This window comes from Gymnoscopelus microlampas (assembly GCF_963454915.1).
Source record: "Gymnoscopelus microlampas genome assembly, chromosome: 4".
NCBI lineage: Eukaryota > Metazoa > Chordata > Actinopteri > Myctophiformes > Myctophidae > Gymnoscopelus > Gymnoscopelus microlampas.
In genome coordinates this window covers 52,537,339-52,554,431 of record NC_139941.1, presented here as the reverse complement: position 1 = coordinate 52,554,431, position 17,093 = coordinate 52,537,339, and the positions used below count along the sequence as shown (strand labels likewise).

General features: G+C 43.1%; 5 protein-coding genes across 5 annotated transcripts in view; 2 read left to right on the top strand and 3 right to left on the bottom strand.

The window, feature by feature from the left end:
• LOC311044398 (H-2 class II histocompatibility antigen, E-S beta chain-like) overlaps positions 1 to 17,093 on the top strand; it is a 162,246-nt gene that overhangs the window by 135,975 nt on the left and 9,178 nt on the right. The gene's annotated exons all lie outside the window — the stretch shown is intronic.
• Positions 5,593 to 7,791, bottom strand: LOC311043215 (prestin-like; the record flags this gene model as incomplete). Its single annotated transcript, XM_084054392.1, has 1 exon — positions 5,593 to 7,791. The coding sequence occupies one exon, from the start codon at positions 7,789 to 7,791 to the stop codon at positions 5,593 to 5,595; it is 2,199 nt and encodes a 732-aa protein (XP_083910518.1).
• On the top strand, positions 8,567 to 8,815 carry LOC311043214 (transcription elongation factor 1 homolog; the record flags this gene model as incomplete). The annotated part of the gene is made up of 1 exon (XM_084054391.1): positions 8,567 to 8,815. One exon carries the CDS (start codon positions 8,567 to 8,569, stop codon positions 8,813 to 8,815), a length of 249 nt encoding a protein of 82 aa, XP_083910517.1.
• LOC311043213 (alpha-1-antitrypsin homolog) lies at positions 10,143 to 12,000 on the bottom strand (the record flags this gene model as incomplete). The annotated part of the gene is made up of 3 exons (XM_084054390.1): positions 10,143 to 10,340; positions 11,211 to 11,352; positions 11,756 to 12,000. 3 exons carry the CDS (start codon positions 11,998 to 12,000, stop codon positions 10,143 to 10,145), a joined length of 585 nt encoding a protein of 194 aa, XP_083910516.1.
• LOC311043212 (alpha-1-antitrypsin-like protein CM55-ST) overlaps positions 12,351 to 17,093 on the bottom strand; it is a gene marked incomplete at its 3' end in the record, with an annotated part of 67,824 nt that continues 63,081 nt past the window's right edge. Inside the window, exons 2-5 of the mRNA XM_084054389.1 lie at positions 13,695 to 13,782; positions 12,920 to 13,468; positions 12,485 to 12,555; positions 12,351 to 12,359 (exon numbers count right to left, since the gene is read on the bottom strand). Coding sequence (XP_083910515.1) covers positions 12,351 to 12,359; positions 12,485 to 12,555; positions 12,920 to 13,468; positions 13,695 to 13,776 — 711 coding nt within the window. The 5' untranslated portion in view covers positions 13,777 to 13,782. The remainder of the gene's footprint in view (positions 12,360 to 12,484; positions 12,556 to 12,919; positions 13,469 to 13,694; positions 13,783 to 17,093) is intronic.

Sequence of the window (17,093 nt, the reverse complement as noted above, 5' to 3'; positions counted from 1 at the left end):
CAATACCACACTCTCCGCTAAGCGGGAGAGGTGTAAAAAAAAGTGTGGCGGGCCGTCCAGTGAGGTCAGAGGTCAGAAAAGTGCCACTTTTAGACAATAGTGGGCGCTGCACAGGAGACGGCTCCGCGAGGCAACACTTTGAACATACGCACGCGTTCAGGGAGACCTCCTCTACAATACCACACTCTCCGCTAAGCGGGAGAGGTGTAAAAAAAAGTGTGGCGGGCCGTCCAGTGAGGTCAGAGGTCAGAAAAGTGCCACTTTTAGACAATAGTGGGCGCTGCACAGGAGACGGCTCCGCGAGGCAACACTTTGGACATACGCACGCGTTCAGGGAGACCTCCTCTACAATACCACACTCTCGGATAAGCCCGAGAGGTGTAAAAAAAAGTGTGGCGGACCGTCCAGTGAGGTCAGAGGTCAGAAAAGTGGCAAAAAGTGCCGCTTTCAGACAATAGTGGGCGCTGCACAGGAGACGGCTCTGCGAGGCAACACTTTGGACATACGCACGCGTTCAGGGAGACCTCCTCTACAATACCACACTCTCCGCTAAGCGGGAGAGGTGTAAAAAAAAGTGTGGCGGGCCGTCCAGTGAGGTCAGAGGTCAGAAAAGTGCCACTTTTAGACAATAGTGGGCGCTGCACAGGAGACGGCTCCGCGAGGCAACACTTTGGACATACGCACGCGTTCAGGGAGACCTCCTCTACAATACCACACTCTCCGCTAAGCGGGAGAGGTGTAAAAAAAGTGTGGTGGGCCGTCCAGTGAGGTCAGAGGTCAGAAAAGTGCCACTTTTAGACAATAGTGGGCGCTGCACAGGAGACGGCTCCGCGAGGCAACACTTTGAACATACGCACGCGTTCAGGGAGACCTCCTCTACAATACCACACTCTCCGCTAAGCGGGAGAGGTGTAAAAAAAAGTGTGGTGGGCCGTCCAGTGAGGTCAGAGGTCAGAAAAGTGGCAAAAAGTGCCGCTTTCAGTACAGCTTGTGCCTGTGTACTGTTGACCGCTGTTCTTTTAACCTTTTTGTTTTTATGTTTCATGTTGCTACCTTTTTATTAGTTGAGCACTGTTTGGTCAGATGTTTAATTCGGCTACGGCCTGAGACAGATAAGATACTTGGCTAATAGTTATACTGCAGATTGGCACTTAATTGATTGCTGTCTCTTTTTGTGGTGTTCATGGCTTTTGGCCTTTTTGAGTGTACATTTTTACACCTCTCGGGCTTATCCGAGAGTGTGGTGTTGTAGAGGAGGTCTCCCTGAACGCGTGCGTATGTTCAAAGTGTTGCCTCGCGGAGCCGTCTCCTGTGCAGCGCCCACTATTGTCTGAAAGCGGGACTTTTTGACACTTTTCTGACCTCTGACCTCACTGGACGGTCCGCCACACTTTTTTTTACACCTCTCGGGCTTATCCGAGAGTGTGGTATTGTAGAGGAGGTCTCCCTGAACGTGTGCGTATGTCCAAAGCGTTGCCTCGCGGAGCCGTCTCCTGTGCAGTGCCCACTATTGTCTGAAAGCGGCACTTTTTGCCACTTTTCTGACCTCTGACCTCACTGGACGGTCCGCCACACTTTTTTTTACACCTCTCGGGCTTATCCGAGAGTGTGGTATTGTAGAGGAGGTCTCCCTGAACGCGTGCGTATGTCCAATGTGCTGCCTCGCTGAGCGGTCTCCTGTCCAGTGTCCACTATTGTCTGAAAGTGGCACTTTTCTGACCTCTGGCCGCACTGGGCGGCCCACCATTTTTTTTCCTATCAAGTGCAGGGGCGCTCAGTTATGGAACAGCACATATACTACAAATCTACCAATATGCCTTTAATCTTTTCTTTTGATACTGTGTCCATGTTGTATGTATGTCGTTAAATAATATACGTTTTAAATGTATTTTTCTGATTACATTCTTATTTGTATTGTATTTTATTTTTTAAATAGGTGAGATCAACTTAATAAACCCTATACTTTTTATTTATTTATCTTACCTGCTCTGCATCTACTATTATTACTTGTAGCATATTTTGTTGTTGCTTTTATCATTGTTCTTTTGCTCCTGCAAATACATATATCTAACACACACAAATGAACACAATATCCAAGTGCAAAACAGGATCAGAAACTGTGCACATTTAATGGGGATCAATAGCCAATTTAAATCTGGAACAACCTCACTTAGAAGTGCTATAGTAGGCCTACATTGGTTCTCAAAGTGGGGTCCGGGGACCGCCAGGGGTCTTTGGGATGGTTCCAGGGGGTCCCCAGCAAAAGTAGTTAACCACTTTATCCATTTATAAGTTCGCTATTTTAAATATAGCAGATCTACAAGCTCGCAGCGCGTCACTTCGTGCCGTGCTGCGAGCTTGTAGATCTGCTAATTTTTTTACATTTTTGAAAAATCTTGAAATTCTTTTGAACTTTTTCATTTGCAACACAAATCTTCTCTTCTGGGGGTCCCTGCACAAGATATTTTCAAATATAATACAAATAATAATACGATACAATAATATAATACAAATATATATCAATTTGGGGGTCCTTGACATGAAAAAGTTTGAGAACCACTGCTCTAGTGTAAGCCATTTAAAAGACATACATCATAAATATATTTTTTCAATAAATGTGTGTCTTTAAAAAAAAAAGGCAATTAGAAGTGTTCTAGTATGCGCCATTTAAAAGACATACATCATAAATGTATTTTTAAAATAGATTTGTGTCTTTTAAAAAACATTACAAATTCTCGATCTTATTTTGAAGGCAACCGGAAACCTTATTGTTGCTAGCTCAAAAACCGGATGTCCTATCGTTGCTGACGGAACGGAGCTAACGATAACGGAGCAACGATAAGACTTCCGGTGGACGATCTCTGTCTTCAGAATAAGAGTACTCTCTAGAGTAAAAAAGAAGCTCTTGAAAACCATTGAAAAACGGTTCATTTCCACATAAAACTATGCATTTGGCATTTAAACGAAGCTATACAACACAAATTATGTTTATGTGTAACAAAAACGGGGTTAATAACATTATTAATTTTATCTAAATGGATAAATGCTGTTCAATGTTCTGTTCTGAGATTACAGTTGAATCATCGGGTTTCTTGTTGTCCTGTCGCCTGTCGGAGCGGAAATAACTTTGACGTCATCAGGTGGCCGGAACCATTGATCGGAACCTCAGGTGCCGTGGTGTAACTCGAAAATGAATTGGTAGAATCGTTTCGTTTCTTTTGTATAGTTATGGCTTGTTATGTCCATCTTTTATTCTAACTCGTAGCGTGACTATGGAGACTAAACAAACTGATTCACATTATCTGGGGAACAAAAATAATGTGACGCCAACCGGAACCAACCACCGGAACACGATTATTTTTGTTTTCCTTTTTTCTAAACGGGCCAGTCCCTCCTCAAAGATTCCTCCGGGTAACAAAGAGATTCAAGAACAAGAGACGACAGTTCTTAAAAAGTTGGAATCACCACTAGGTGGCGCAGCGGTGACTCTGGGGCAGCAGCACTGCCGCCATGTTGGAGTGAAATCACAGTCAGTCAGGACGCTAATTGTCCAGTAGCTGCACAGAACTGGAGGCTCTGATCTAAATCACAGTCACAATCACTTCAATTAAAAACAATTAGATTGGTACCATTGCTGCTACATATTATCATAGATAGACTGCTAAACAGATCAACAAGCATAGAATAGTCACATAATGAGTCAATAATTTAGCATGAATTATACATTTAGCATTTGTTTAATGTAGGCCTATTGTTATTGTATTTTATCTGTTTGACATTAGTCTGGCATTTTGTGGACTATTATTTATTATGTACAGTTAGGTATCATGCGTTTGTGTTTTGTAATACCCCATGGGAAAGCACTTTGGGGCAACTGTTGTTTATGTGTTACATTAATAAAGATGACTTGACTGGACTTTTAACTTCTGGGTGTTATGTCTGGGGAGAAAGCTTTCATGTATATCAAACAATAATGGTTAACAATATCAGCAATAATCTGCCTGTCAGTTGGCACACTGTGGCTTACTGCAGTGTCTGTGCAGTCGCACAATTCTGTGTCATTATGACAGCGCCAACTCCTTTGTTTGTATGACCCTTTTTAACAACAGTACATTTGTAATACATTCTCACTAATAAAGTTAAAAAGAAAATACAATTTGTGCTGCTGTAAATATTGGTTGTTTTGCTTGCTTGAATACACACATATTTGATTGTAGAAAAGAAACAAAACATGGTTATTTATAAAAGCTCAGCAGGAGACAGTGTTCCAGTAAAGTAATCATTCTTAACATAAAGATACAAAACATAAAAGTGACTTGTCAGTTTGCACAGTCAACATAAGACTGACCTAAAACCAGTCGTTTCACCAATGTTGGCTTATTTTAAGACCTGTTCAATCAGTCATTTGACTTGCAGAAATACGTATAGCTATCCTAACATTTTCAAAACACACAGCCGAACAGTGAAAAGTGCAGACAAAATGGTAAAAATAAGTATAAATGAAATACTTTGCACAAAAAAAAAGGGGGATAATACGCTCAGTTTGACCTGTCTGTCCAGAATCAAATGCTGGATGAGTGAGAACTTTCTCCAGCTAAATGAGGATAAGACAGAAGTTCTCATAATTGGTTCTAGTGAGCAGAGAGAATCAATAATAAGTATACTCGGTAACCTGACTGTAGATAGTAACACTACAATAAAGAACCTGGGGGTTAGTATTGATTCTGAATCAAATTTAATACACGTCTTAGAAATAGTGCCCGAATTAGAGCCTATCTGTCGCTGGACGATGCAAAAACAATGATCTATGCTTTCGTTTTCTCTCGGCTTGATTACTGCAATTCACTTCTTTCTGGCCTGCCAAAGAAAACAACTGACACGTTACAACTTGTTCAAAATGCGGCAGCCGCAGCCAGAGTTTTAACTAAAACTAAAATGAGAGAACATATTACTCCAGTTTTAGCTTCACTGCATTGGCTCCCGGTTGTTTTTAGGATTGATTGACTTTTACTTGTTTATAAAGATCTAACTGGTCTGGCACCTTCATACCTTTATGATTGCCTGCATAGATATGTTCCAAAAAGCCCCCTCTGGTCTTTTAGTGCTGACCTGCTCAAGGTGCCTACAATGACATATAAAAAACACGGTGAAGCAGCATTTTGCTTCTACAGGCCGACGGCATGGAATAAACTCCCATTACACTTAAGACAGGCACCCTCTGTGGATAGCTTTAAAGCACAGCTCAAGACCTATTTCTTCACTCTTGCTTTTAGTTGATTTTTAAATCTCTGTGTTGTTATTCATGTCCTTACTGTTTTTGCCTGATTCACTGTCTTTTTTGCTATGTTTTTAATGTTGTTTTATGTTTTTGCTTTTCTTTTCTTTTTTATTGTTAATTATTTGTACTTTTTCCATAAAGAACTTGTGCTTTATTCTTGCTCTGTAAAGCACTTTGAGCTCCATTTCATGTCATGAAAGGTGCAATACAAATAAAGTATTAAAAAATGTATTATTATTTTATTTTTTCATTATTATTATAAAGCTATGGCCTGGTCTCTACCTCTAAGGTTGTACTGTATCAGGTATCTTCCATCAGAGGACAGAATGGTTGGTGGCTGGACCTGTCTGCTGTTGGCTGTGCAGCACAGCATCATGGACAGTGGGAAATACCATCTCAGGAGTCACAACCCCTGTGAAGAACTGCAAGGTGCCCAGCTCAGACAGTAGGGTTCTGCTGCACCCAGCAATGAACACCTGCACATCCACAGCTGCGTACTCTTTAATTACAGATTTAATGGATTTGGCCCCAACTGAGTCGACAAAGTTGACAGGCGTCCAGTCCAGAATGATAGAGTGGATTGATGTGAGGGGTTCGAGGAAGCGGTCCTCTTGCGAGTCGGATTCAGTGAGGGTCTCTGTGACCTGTCCATTCTTATACCCCTCAAACTTGTTGTCAGGTGTCACTTCACTGTGGGTCACGCCCATTTCCAGTGTAACAACAGCGTCCCTTTTCTGTGGAGAATTCTGTTTGTGGATCCTGGCTTTCCGGACAGCTTGTAAATGCGTAGGGTGCACACCTGTCTTCTCTCTGAGGTTGTTCACATAAAGCTCACTGTTGGCAAAGTAGATTGAGGAGTTGGAGTGGAAAATCTTGATCCCCGAACACTCCGCTGCCTCTTCATACTCGGCCACATCACAGTACAACCCTGTGTCTGTCACCTGGCCAAGGATGGCACTTTTGGGGCTTTGTGTTCTGTAGATGACAGTCAACACAGCAAATCCAATAGCCACAAGAAGACCATAATCCAGACCCAACAACACGGAGGCTACAAATGCCACCAGCCAAATCGCCAGTTCAATTTTGCTGGTTCTCCACAGGGCAGGGATATCCCGGGTCTGTTTCAACATGCCCAACAGGTTTACCATGATGATCGCCGCCAGCACAGTCTGAGGAAGAGGCTCGAAGATAAACCCAGCAGCCACCACCACCAGTAGTACCACAAAGGATGCCAGCAGCCCTGCAATCTGTGTCTTGCCACCCGTGCTCTCCTGCACCAGGCTTCGTGACATGGAGCAAGTGACAGCAAAGGTTTGGAAGAAACAACTGATGAAGTTACACAGACCCAAGGCGATCAACTCCTGGTTGCCGTCCACGCTGTAGCCGTGCTTCGAAGCAAAGATCTTGGCCAGAGAGATACCCATCGAGAATCCCACGATTGCTATGGCGAAGGAATCCGTGACCAAATTGGGTAGAAGAGAGAAGTGTGGAGCTGCAGGTGGTAGGAGCCCCACTGGAATTTTCCCAACCACGTCCACGCCGTAGTTGTCTGACAGCCCGACGCCGTAGGAAACGCCCGTAGCGACGATGACTATGATCATCTCTCCAGGAATGGGTACAGGCAGTGTCTTCTTGAAGCGCTCATTGATGTCTTTAACCCCATATAGGAAGACGATACACACCAGGCCCACGATGAGAGCCGTGACGTTGGTGCTGGTGATGTCACTAAACACTGCTGTGACACTATGGAGCGCGGAGAAAGGCCCGCTGAAGCGCTGCGTCTCGACCCCTAGCAGGTACTTGAGCTGCGATATAAAGACGTGCACGGCCGCCGCCGTTGTGAACCCCCTCACCAGAGGCTCGGTGAGGTAGATAGCCACAAATCCAAACCTGAGAAGACCCAGGACCAGCTGGATGATTCCCACTAGGGCGGTGAGCGCCACAGCCAGCTGGACCCTCATGGCGTCGCGCGCTTCCACGTCTAAGACGGCAGACGTGTCGGTGCCATTGGCGGCCTGGATGTAAAACATGGAGTCTGGAGCCTCCCTCACAACCACGCCGCCGATCATCAGGCTGATGACGGCAAACGTGCCTATGGATATGTGTCTGGAGGTTCCAAAGAAGGTGTAGAGCAAGACGGGGTAGAACGAGGAGTAGAGGCCGTACACCGGAGGAACGGCAGCCAGCATGGCATAGGCTAAACCTTGAGGGAGTTGCATAACCCCGGTGCTCAGCCCTGAAACGACATCCCCAAATAGGTACCGCTTGACCGGATAGGAAGGCAGCCATGTTAAAATGGGCAGAAAGCTCAGAGCCGCTGCTTTGGCCCTCTCTGTTGAACACGGCACATGCCGCGCAAGTCTCTGTCGGAGGGTAGGGCGACGCCTCTCTCTGCGGTGGAGGAGCTGGGATTGGATGTAGCCTTCATCGTAGACCGGCCGCTCTATGCGGTAGCGGAACACATCGGGCTGCGCAGCTGCGTCCTCCTGGGCTGTGGTTACATGGTGTTCCATAACACAGAACAGCAGGGCACACCGGTTATGTCAGCGGGGGGGGGGGGCTATGAACTGTGGAGACGTTTCTGTTTCTCACCCCTGTTTGTACATGCTACCATGTACCAGTATAACAGCTGAGGATGTTATTTGACTCTGGGTGGTTGTCGATTAACATCGTTGGTGACCCAAACAAACGTATGACCTGACTGTACAGCAGACAAGCAGCACAAGACTCTTGTATGACCATTTTTGTTGATGGAACCGTTTGTTCTGTGATGTCAGAACACACCTAAATAAAGGTGAAGATGAGTTTAAGGTGTCACACGGAGACAGAGCTCTGTGCTTAGTCTATGTTGAAGAGGGTTTGTCCTGTCTGATAGAGCTACCTAAACGATAGCTCTGGAACTCTACGATGAATACCATATACAAGATACCCATATATGGAGCAGGGTTGAAGAGACCTATGTCATCTGAGACTGGAGTCATGGACAGAACAGATGTAAGCCGATGCTGGCGTCTTGGATAGTGCGCAGAGGCCGACATCATCTGAGCTGACGCCATGAACATAACATACCATAAGCACCATAAGGATATAGGTACTACGTAAGCTCCATATAGGGTCAAGTGAAAATGAGGTGACATCAGCATGATGTGGCATCTCTCACAACATGTATAAGGGGCACGTCAATAGATTCAGAAGTCAGTCCAACTACGAACTACATCTAACCCAGCCTCTCTGAACGTTACAGCAGACCTTGCAGAGAGCAAATAGGGCGGTGTTGACAGGTCAATAATGGGACGCAGAAAGTCGACGAGGAAGCCAGCACCCAAGAAACAACAGATGGGTCTGGACACCATGTTCACCTGCCCGTTCTGCAACCACTACAACTCCTGTGATGTCAAAATGGAAAGGAGTCGAAATGTGGGAGTTATAACATGCCGTATTTGCATGGAGGCGTACCAAACGCCTATACATTATCTGTCAGAGCCGGTGGATGTTTTCAGTGAGTGGATAGATGCCTGTGAACAGGCCAATGCATAGCACTTCAAGGTTTAATACTGTAGAGTTAATGCAACTCAGTAGCCAAGTCTGTAAGCTACTGCAAATGCTGTAAATAATATTGTAAATGGAACTTAACTGTGATTTTACCACCCTACATGAACGTGTGTTGGATCTGGTCAATAAAAAACAAAGAAAACAAAGAACAAGTATAGCATGTATTTTCATTTAATTCAGAAGTACAACTACATGTCCCTTTTCTTGGTTACAATACAAAATGTGTCAGGATGAAAACACAATCTGTCTGTATCCATTACTATCAGAGGATAGTATTAAGTGGTATCCACAATTGATCTCAAACCTTACTGAGGAACAGTATCTAGTAAGGAATAGGCAATCTCTACAGCATATTTTATGTGTGTACATTTTTACACTATAAAGCAAAACTAATAAATAAAATATCAGCAATGTTCGCTAATTGTAACATGTGTAGTAACATATTGTTGCTGTCGGGCAGAAATCTCTTATCTCCATATATAAACCTTTTGTGTTTTCTCGTAAATGAATGCCCTACTTGATCAAACCATGCAGTGTCACGCTAAAGTATCAACAGTAGCAGATCCACAAGCTCAAAACAGCAACATCTTTTGAGCTTGTAGATCTGCTACTTTTGCTATTTTTGAATTTCAATCCTGAAAATTAACAGTTCTGGACATAGATGTTTGCACCCGACAGAGACGATATGGTATACACACCTTTTGTGAGTAATTAACTATAAGGTCCAATTGAACTGTAAAATCTTATATGAAATTACCCACAAAAAGTTAAAAAAAATATTAAGCAAATGTCAAACCATTTTATGTTAGATTGCTTTCCTAAAATAATCCACTATATGAGGTGCATGGAAATACCTTATATTGTTCAATTTGAATAACCATTTATTTATTAGCAACTGAGGCTCTAATGCCATGGCAGCGATTCCCTGGTTCGATTCCCAGGCCAGCTCGACCATTGCTCTTTGTCACTCCCTTACTTTCTCCCCCACCTTGACTGTCTCTCCACACTGACCTATTGAAATGAAGCAGAAATGCACAAAAAAAGGAACAGATTTCCATTTGTCATGTAACCTAAGTACTGTATGTTTATTGCCAGTACATTCATATTAGATTACCTTCAGTTATACTGTTACTATGAATAATTAGGAACCTAGTATTCTATCCCTGGCCGAAACATTTACATTTACTACTCAACAAGCCAAGAACAACACATATAAACACTACAGATGTCAGGATTATGAAATGAAGGGTCCACAAGAAACAGGTTTTGAGAGGATTTAAGGTGCTTGAATGTGAACAAACCATTTGTCTCATCAGACGTTTGGATTGACGATCTTTCCCACGAACATAATGTTGTCAGAGGAGTCAGCGATGAGAACCATGAAGGGACGATCGAACCTCAGTTGAGGAATGACTACGGGCTGACCATTTCTTGGTTCGATGCCGATGCGTGTAGCTGCAGCCGCAGTCGCTCCAGTCTCGTCTACATCCAGTGTGGCTTGGTGCACAACCTGCACGTAAACAGTGATAATAGATCAGTGATTTTCACATAACCCTGGTACTAGTTGCACGTACAGTTCTCAACAGGCCTGAAAATTAAGGCCTGGCCCTAACTGGGCCCTAACTGGGCCCTAATGTTAGACCCGAAAACCCAGGAAAAATCAGGGAAAAAAAGAAATATATATATATGGAATTAGTTAAAAATATATATATTTCCGGATGTATATTTATACATTTTTCTTTATTTCATGGAACCAGAGGCTCTGCCTGGCCCGACTAATTAGCATACATTTTCGGCCTGACCGGCTTGAAAACGTCGGGTCGGGTTGGGTTCGGGCAGAATTTGAGAACTCTAGCTGCACTGCACTGGCTGCTGGTAATTTTTAGAAATTGACTTTAAGATTTCATTATTAACTTTAAAAGCCTGGCACCTCGATGTCTAGCTGAGCTGTTGGAACTGTTCTTAACCTGAGGTCCTCTGATTCCACTGGACTGGTTGTTCCTACAGTAAGAGTCCAGGCTGGTCACCAACGGTGACCTAGACTCAGGAACAGCCTGCCATTGGACCTTAGGCTTGATAGCTCCATAACCATGTTTAAATCTAATTTACAATAATTGTTTTACCCCCCCCAAAAACGCCTTTTCAACTCCCTAATGGCAGCAATTGGTGCATCTATGGTGTCATAGTATTCACACAAATTGTATATGACTATTACTGTTTCATTTTATGTAAATTACTTTGTAACTAGAAAGATTATCATTATTCTGTGTGAATGTGTCAGAGTGAAACATGATCCAGTAATCCAAGAATAGAACACAACATATGGGGGTCAGGCTTGGTTGTGGACAGTCAGACACTCATCCGTTGTGACAGCTCTTACCTCTGACACAGACACAGCCTCTGCAATGCCACTGAGATCAGCTGCAGGAACAAACATGTCCGTCATTCCCATCTGACGCAGCACACCGTTCAGGTCTACATGAGTCTTGATGGAAAACTTGGGAACAAATAAATCGTACCCCCTGAAAAGTAAATACAAAAACACTTAAGACTACGGAAAAATCATGTTATAAGATCATTCTGGAACTGATTGATTCATCTCTGACTTCAAGTGTTTTATAAGTTGCAAAAGTCATTGCTTGGCACAGAAAGTAATATTCTAACCTTGAAAAAAGCTATATAAATGTAAAGTATTATTATTATTTGTATTATTTATGTATTTAAAGTAATAAGTAACATGTATTACATTTTGAATGTAATAGAATAAACCCTGATTATGTCAAGCTTTCAAAAAATCTTCAACAATAGCAAATCTACGAGATCACAACAGGTGTTTTGGTTTAGAGCTTGCAGATTGGCTATTTTTGAAGAAAATGTGTTAAAAGTTTGTACAGAGTGTATGTTTTTTAAAGTGTAATTTCAAACCTTTTCTTCATCCCTTTGAGCCATTTGGTGTAGTGCATGGGACAGATGGCCTCCTCCAGTTGTGTCAAACCTCTGCCTCTGTCAGGCAGCATCAGCAGCATGGAGTAAGAGCTGTTGAAGGGTAAACGGAGGACATGGGTGGAGATCTGCTGGTCATAGTAGACATCAAACATGTCCTTCATGTTCATCATCTGGACTCGAACCTGCAACATCACCATGAGGATCATTAGAAGAGCCTGACCCATGACAGGTTTTTGGGTCCAACGCCGATCCCAATTTAGGAGAGTCCTAGAGAACAACAGTTACCCACGTTTTATCTCAGGCCCTGTTCAGACTGGCAGCCCAAATCTGATTCTTATCCAGATTGGAGTCGGGTTGGTTTGATGCAGTCTGGACCAAGCTAAGGAATGTGATTCAAATCTGATTTACAAAAATGATTTTTTTTTGCTGTTCAGACTGCATAAAATCAATGCAACTATAATCTGGATAGACCACGAATCAGGTTTGGGCTGGATTTAGGCTGCCAGTCAGAACAGGGCCTTATATTTTGTCATTTTGCAAAATCTTCAAATCAATTTGAAAGAGTTACATTTGATTAAAGCTTCTATTTAAAAACATTATGAGCAAACACAAATAAACACATATGTTGCACGTTGTGAGCTTGTAGATCTAGATTTAAAACAAATTGAAAACTGTTAAGTTAGACAGTAGTGTTATGGGATAAGGTACCTGGTTTTGCTCATCCACATTAAACATATCCTCCTTGGTGTTTGCAGGGTCAAATTGAGTCTGCCATTTTCCTGTTTAACAGAAAACAATGTAGAAACAACGATGACAATAGTGAGACAACACTTAAATGAGGGAAGGTTACTGTAGCCATGATAGAACTAGTTAAAGGGCAGTTTCTCAACATTGGGTCTGGGGACCACCAGGGGTCCAAATGGACCCTTATGGGTCCCAGAGATTAAACAAGTGTTATCAAATGGGGGTCCATGGCCTAATCATACTGGGGGTCCTTGAAAAAGGTTGAGAATCACTGAGTTAGACATTAAGCCTACCCATGGTTAGGTTCATAATAACTAATAACAGTAGCTTCATTTCTGTCCTGTATATGAAATTATTCTAAAAACATAAGGAACTGAACTCAGAGATGACATCTCTTACCTTTGTAGTATATGTAACTAATAAGAAACATGACGGTCTCAGGATCCAGGTCTTCCACTAGTTGGTCTATCTTGCCGTGGGTCTTGTCCCCTACATACTTGTTGATGGCAGCAGCACTCTCTGTGGGATTGGTAAAGTCCACACTTAACCCGTCCGCCATGTAGGACTGACTCAGGGTCTGCAGGAACTCACGCCGTGGCTTGAACTTATTGTCCACAAACACTGCGGTTCCTGCACTGATGTCTTCTGATGAAGTCTTGTCGGCTGCGGTCAGAAGTCCATGGAAGGCCTGGTCTACGTCAGCCTGGGTCAGTACGGAGCTGTTGAAGCCCAGACCACTGAAGAGCTGCTGGTGGGTTTGGCCCCGGGCCCCTACAGACAAGGCTGCCAGGGCCAGGCTGACACTTGCGGGTGAGAAGAAGACGTTCTTGCCTTGGTTGTCCGTCTGAGCGGCCAGATGCCTGTACAGGTTGAAGGCAAAACCTTTGTTTGCTGATGTCACCATGGAGAGGCTGTTTGCAGCCTGGTCTGCAGCGTTATCTTCACGACCTGAAGATGATGAGTTAGATTCTTTAAAGAAAATAGGAGGGGGGTGGCCGGGTGGGCATTTTCTTAACCACTTAAACCCTATAATTCTTCCTCATCTGACAAACAGCAAAAATAGCATTTGGCATTGCGATGCAGTGTGAGCTTGTAGATATATTTGAGCAAATTTGACGCTTTTGAAGCAGAGGCATGGATCCCCATCAAATACAACCCCGGTCAGATATGTTACCTTCATGTCCTGCATGGTGATGACCTGTACCCAGACACACCAGCGCTGATAGAATCCACACCAACACGGCTCCTTGCATCATGGTGAACTGAGACAAAGGTTCAAAAGGTTCCCATCAGCCAATAGTTCACTCACTGTTAACTAAACAAACCTTTCAATCTAGCGGGTCTCTGTCTGGAACCACCATGAATGTGTTCCATTCCCAAATCAAATATGAAGTAGAATGACTGCAAACAGTGGCATGGTTTGGCACCTGCCATACCTTGCCATACCATACCCAATTGATGCACCTGACTGCAAAAACATCATGCTTCTGACAGTCGATTAGATCTTTCTTTAATGGACAATTGAAATGGACAGAAGTGGTTCAGCATTCCTAATTCAGAAGTTCTATCTTGAATTGAAGATTCCAACGTCAATGCTGGTCCTCAATAACCAAGTATCACAAAACTGAAACGGGTAAATTATGCTTCATTGTATGGCAGGTTCACTGTGCCATACGCTGAGAAAATAACTGATTTTAATAAGAAACTAACTGATTTGAATGAGAAAATAACAAGTAAATGTGATTAAAAGTAAATTATTTTCGGCGGGCAACACTGTATTATGATAACAAATTATACATTAGCCTAAAGACTTCATATGAAGTACAGTAGTGCATTACTCACCTTTCTTATGTGAAGACACCTCACCACAGACTGCTGAGAGACAGACAAAGGAAGGGGAGACGTCCTCTTTTAACAACTGATCAGATCCACTGCACTTTGACATGTTTATTTGCCAATATGTCTCTTATTTGCTCTGCCTCTGTATTTATTCTGTGTAATGATTACTGTTAAACTATCAAGCATGGAATCATGGCTGAAATTACAACAGGAAACGTGGGAGCAAAATGAGTGACCACCACGTGGGCAAGTACTGTGGCATACTGGACCTCCAAAATTCCTAAATCTACAATAAATTAAATCAAGGTCAGATCAGTGAATTGTTTCACCAGTGTAAAAAGGGATATGTATATCCCCACAGTTCTTTGAACCAAAAATAATCAAGTGAAAAAGATGGGAATGTTCGCACTAAATACTGCTCTCATGTCTTTTTATCAACAACAATCAGAACAACTTTTCACCCATGTAGGGCTTCATCAGGTTGTGTTTAACACTTCAAATGGCCAGAACTCAGAGACCGTTGGATTGGAAGGCTGTACAGTAAAACTCTATTAATTTAATCTAAGGTATTCCACATTCTCACATAGAGGAGTCACATTTGACCTCCTAACTCAACCACATCTCTTTGGTCAAAGGTCAAATGTGACATCTTGGAGCATCAGAGTGGTTAAAGGTACATAACGTGCGCACACAAACACACACACACACACACACACACACACACACACACACACACACACACACACACACACACACACACACACACACACACACACACACGTATGCGTGCATGTGTGTGTGTGGTTGAAGCTTCTCACTGGAAACTCCCCAAACTTTCACTTCCTCGTTCTCTCAGGAACGAGGAAGTTCTCTCTCGTTCGTTCTCTCTCCCTCGCGGTTCCGCGACCTGCCTTTATACCCCCGGTCTCAGTAGCGGCGGGGGGCGGGGCAGGTGCGGGGAGAGACAGGCGAGTTGAGTGAAACGAGTTGAGGAAAACGCAGTCCCCACACCATCATTTACGATTCTGTGCCTATCGGTACATAACTCGGACGGCGCTTAGTCGACTAGCAGACCATCGGCCGGTCAGTGCGGTCAGCGCGGGCACTCGGGCGCGCCTCCTCGGCCTCAAGGTCTGCTGAGTAGGCGCGCCTCCGTCGCGGTCCGGTCCAAAACTGTACTTTATCGGCGAAAAAAAGTAGTCCACGGTTGTTTGAAAAAGTATTGTCACAAGCAGGAATCAAACCCAGACTCCCAATGCTAGTGGATTGAAAGTCTAATGATTTGCAAGGTGCACCTCTGAGGCCTGTGCTGGGTATTTGGGCTGGATTAGAATCTGACCCGGATCTGCAGATCCAGTCCGGGTTTCTTCTTATTAAAAATAGTGAAATCAACAGGAGGTTGACATTTTTATTTAAAAAACAAAGGGTACTGGGTTTGATTATGTTCCATATTGTCTGAATCAGCTTTGTTTGTGTTCGTTTACGTGCTAAAAGAGTGACTTTAAGAGATGTTTCACCGTACAATGTAAGTCAATGAGGAGCATGTCTTGAATGATCAATTTCTAATCAATGGAGCAATTATTTTTGATTTCTTGTCCACCTTTGGAGTTACATCATGGCAAGGTAAATACACAACCCAAACCTCTACCAAAGTGGTCTTGTCCTTTAAGTGATAGAAGCTTCAAGATCATGTGACAACAAACTGTCTGTCTGTCTGTCTGTCTGTCTGTCTGTCTGTCTGTCTGTCTGTCTGTCTGTCTCTCTCTCTCTCTCTCTCTCTCTCTCTCTCTCTCTCTCTCTCTCTCTCTCTCTCTCTCTCTCTCTCTCTCTCTCTCAGGTTGTTCATGTCATGTCTCTCTGTCTAGTAACTGGTGATGTTTAATAAAGGAATAATTCTGATTGGCTGCTGAGTGAATGAGGAAGTGAAATTAACATTTGGGGAGTTTCCAGTGAGAAGCTTCAAACCACACACGCACACGCACACTCACAGCACACACACACACACACACACACACACACACACACACACACACACACACACACACACACACACACACACACACACACACACACACACACACACACACACACACACACACACACACACACACACACACACACACAACCATTTGCTGATTTCAACAAAACTAATTGACAGTAAATGTGTTTCAACTGCAAGACAAAAAGCTCAATAATACTGATGACTGTTTTACTTCATAATTATATAACACCTCAACTAAACTAAAACTGTATTTATAGCACATTTAACATGACCATGTCAACCAAAGTGCTGTAAGGACAAAAACAAATACAATATTAGCAGTCATTAGCAAATGTAGCCAGGGCACTTAGGTCCGGAAACAGAATACCAGACTACACCACCCTGGGAGTTTCACTTGTGTGGACATAAATAAATTGTTAAAATGTCTGTCTGTCTGTCTGTCTGTCTGTCTGTCTGTCTGTCTGTTTCAACTTTTAAATTACATCAGATTTAAAGTGTCCTTATTGACATGAGCAACACGTTGACATTACCAACAAGAGTCAAATAAAACAAACAATAAATAAATAAATAAACAATTATGTACAGTCTGTCAGGTTGGTTGTTGACATCAACATGTCTCTCTAGTAACTGGTGATGTTTAATAAAAGAATAATTCTGATTGGCTGCTGGGTGAATCAGGAAGTGAAATTCAAGTTAAAGTTTCCAGTCAGAAGCTTCAGTGGTGAGTTCAAC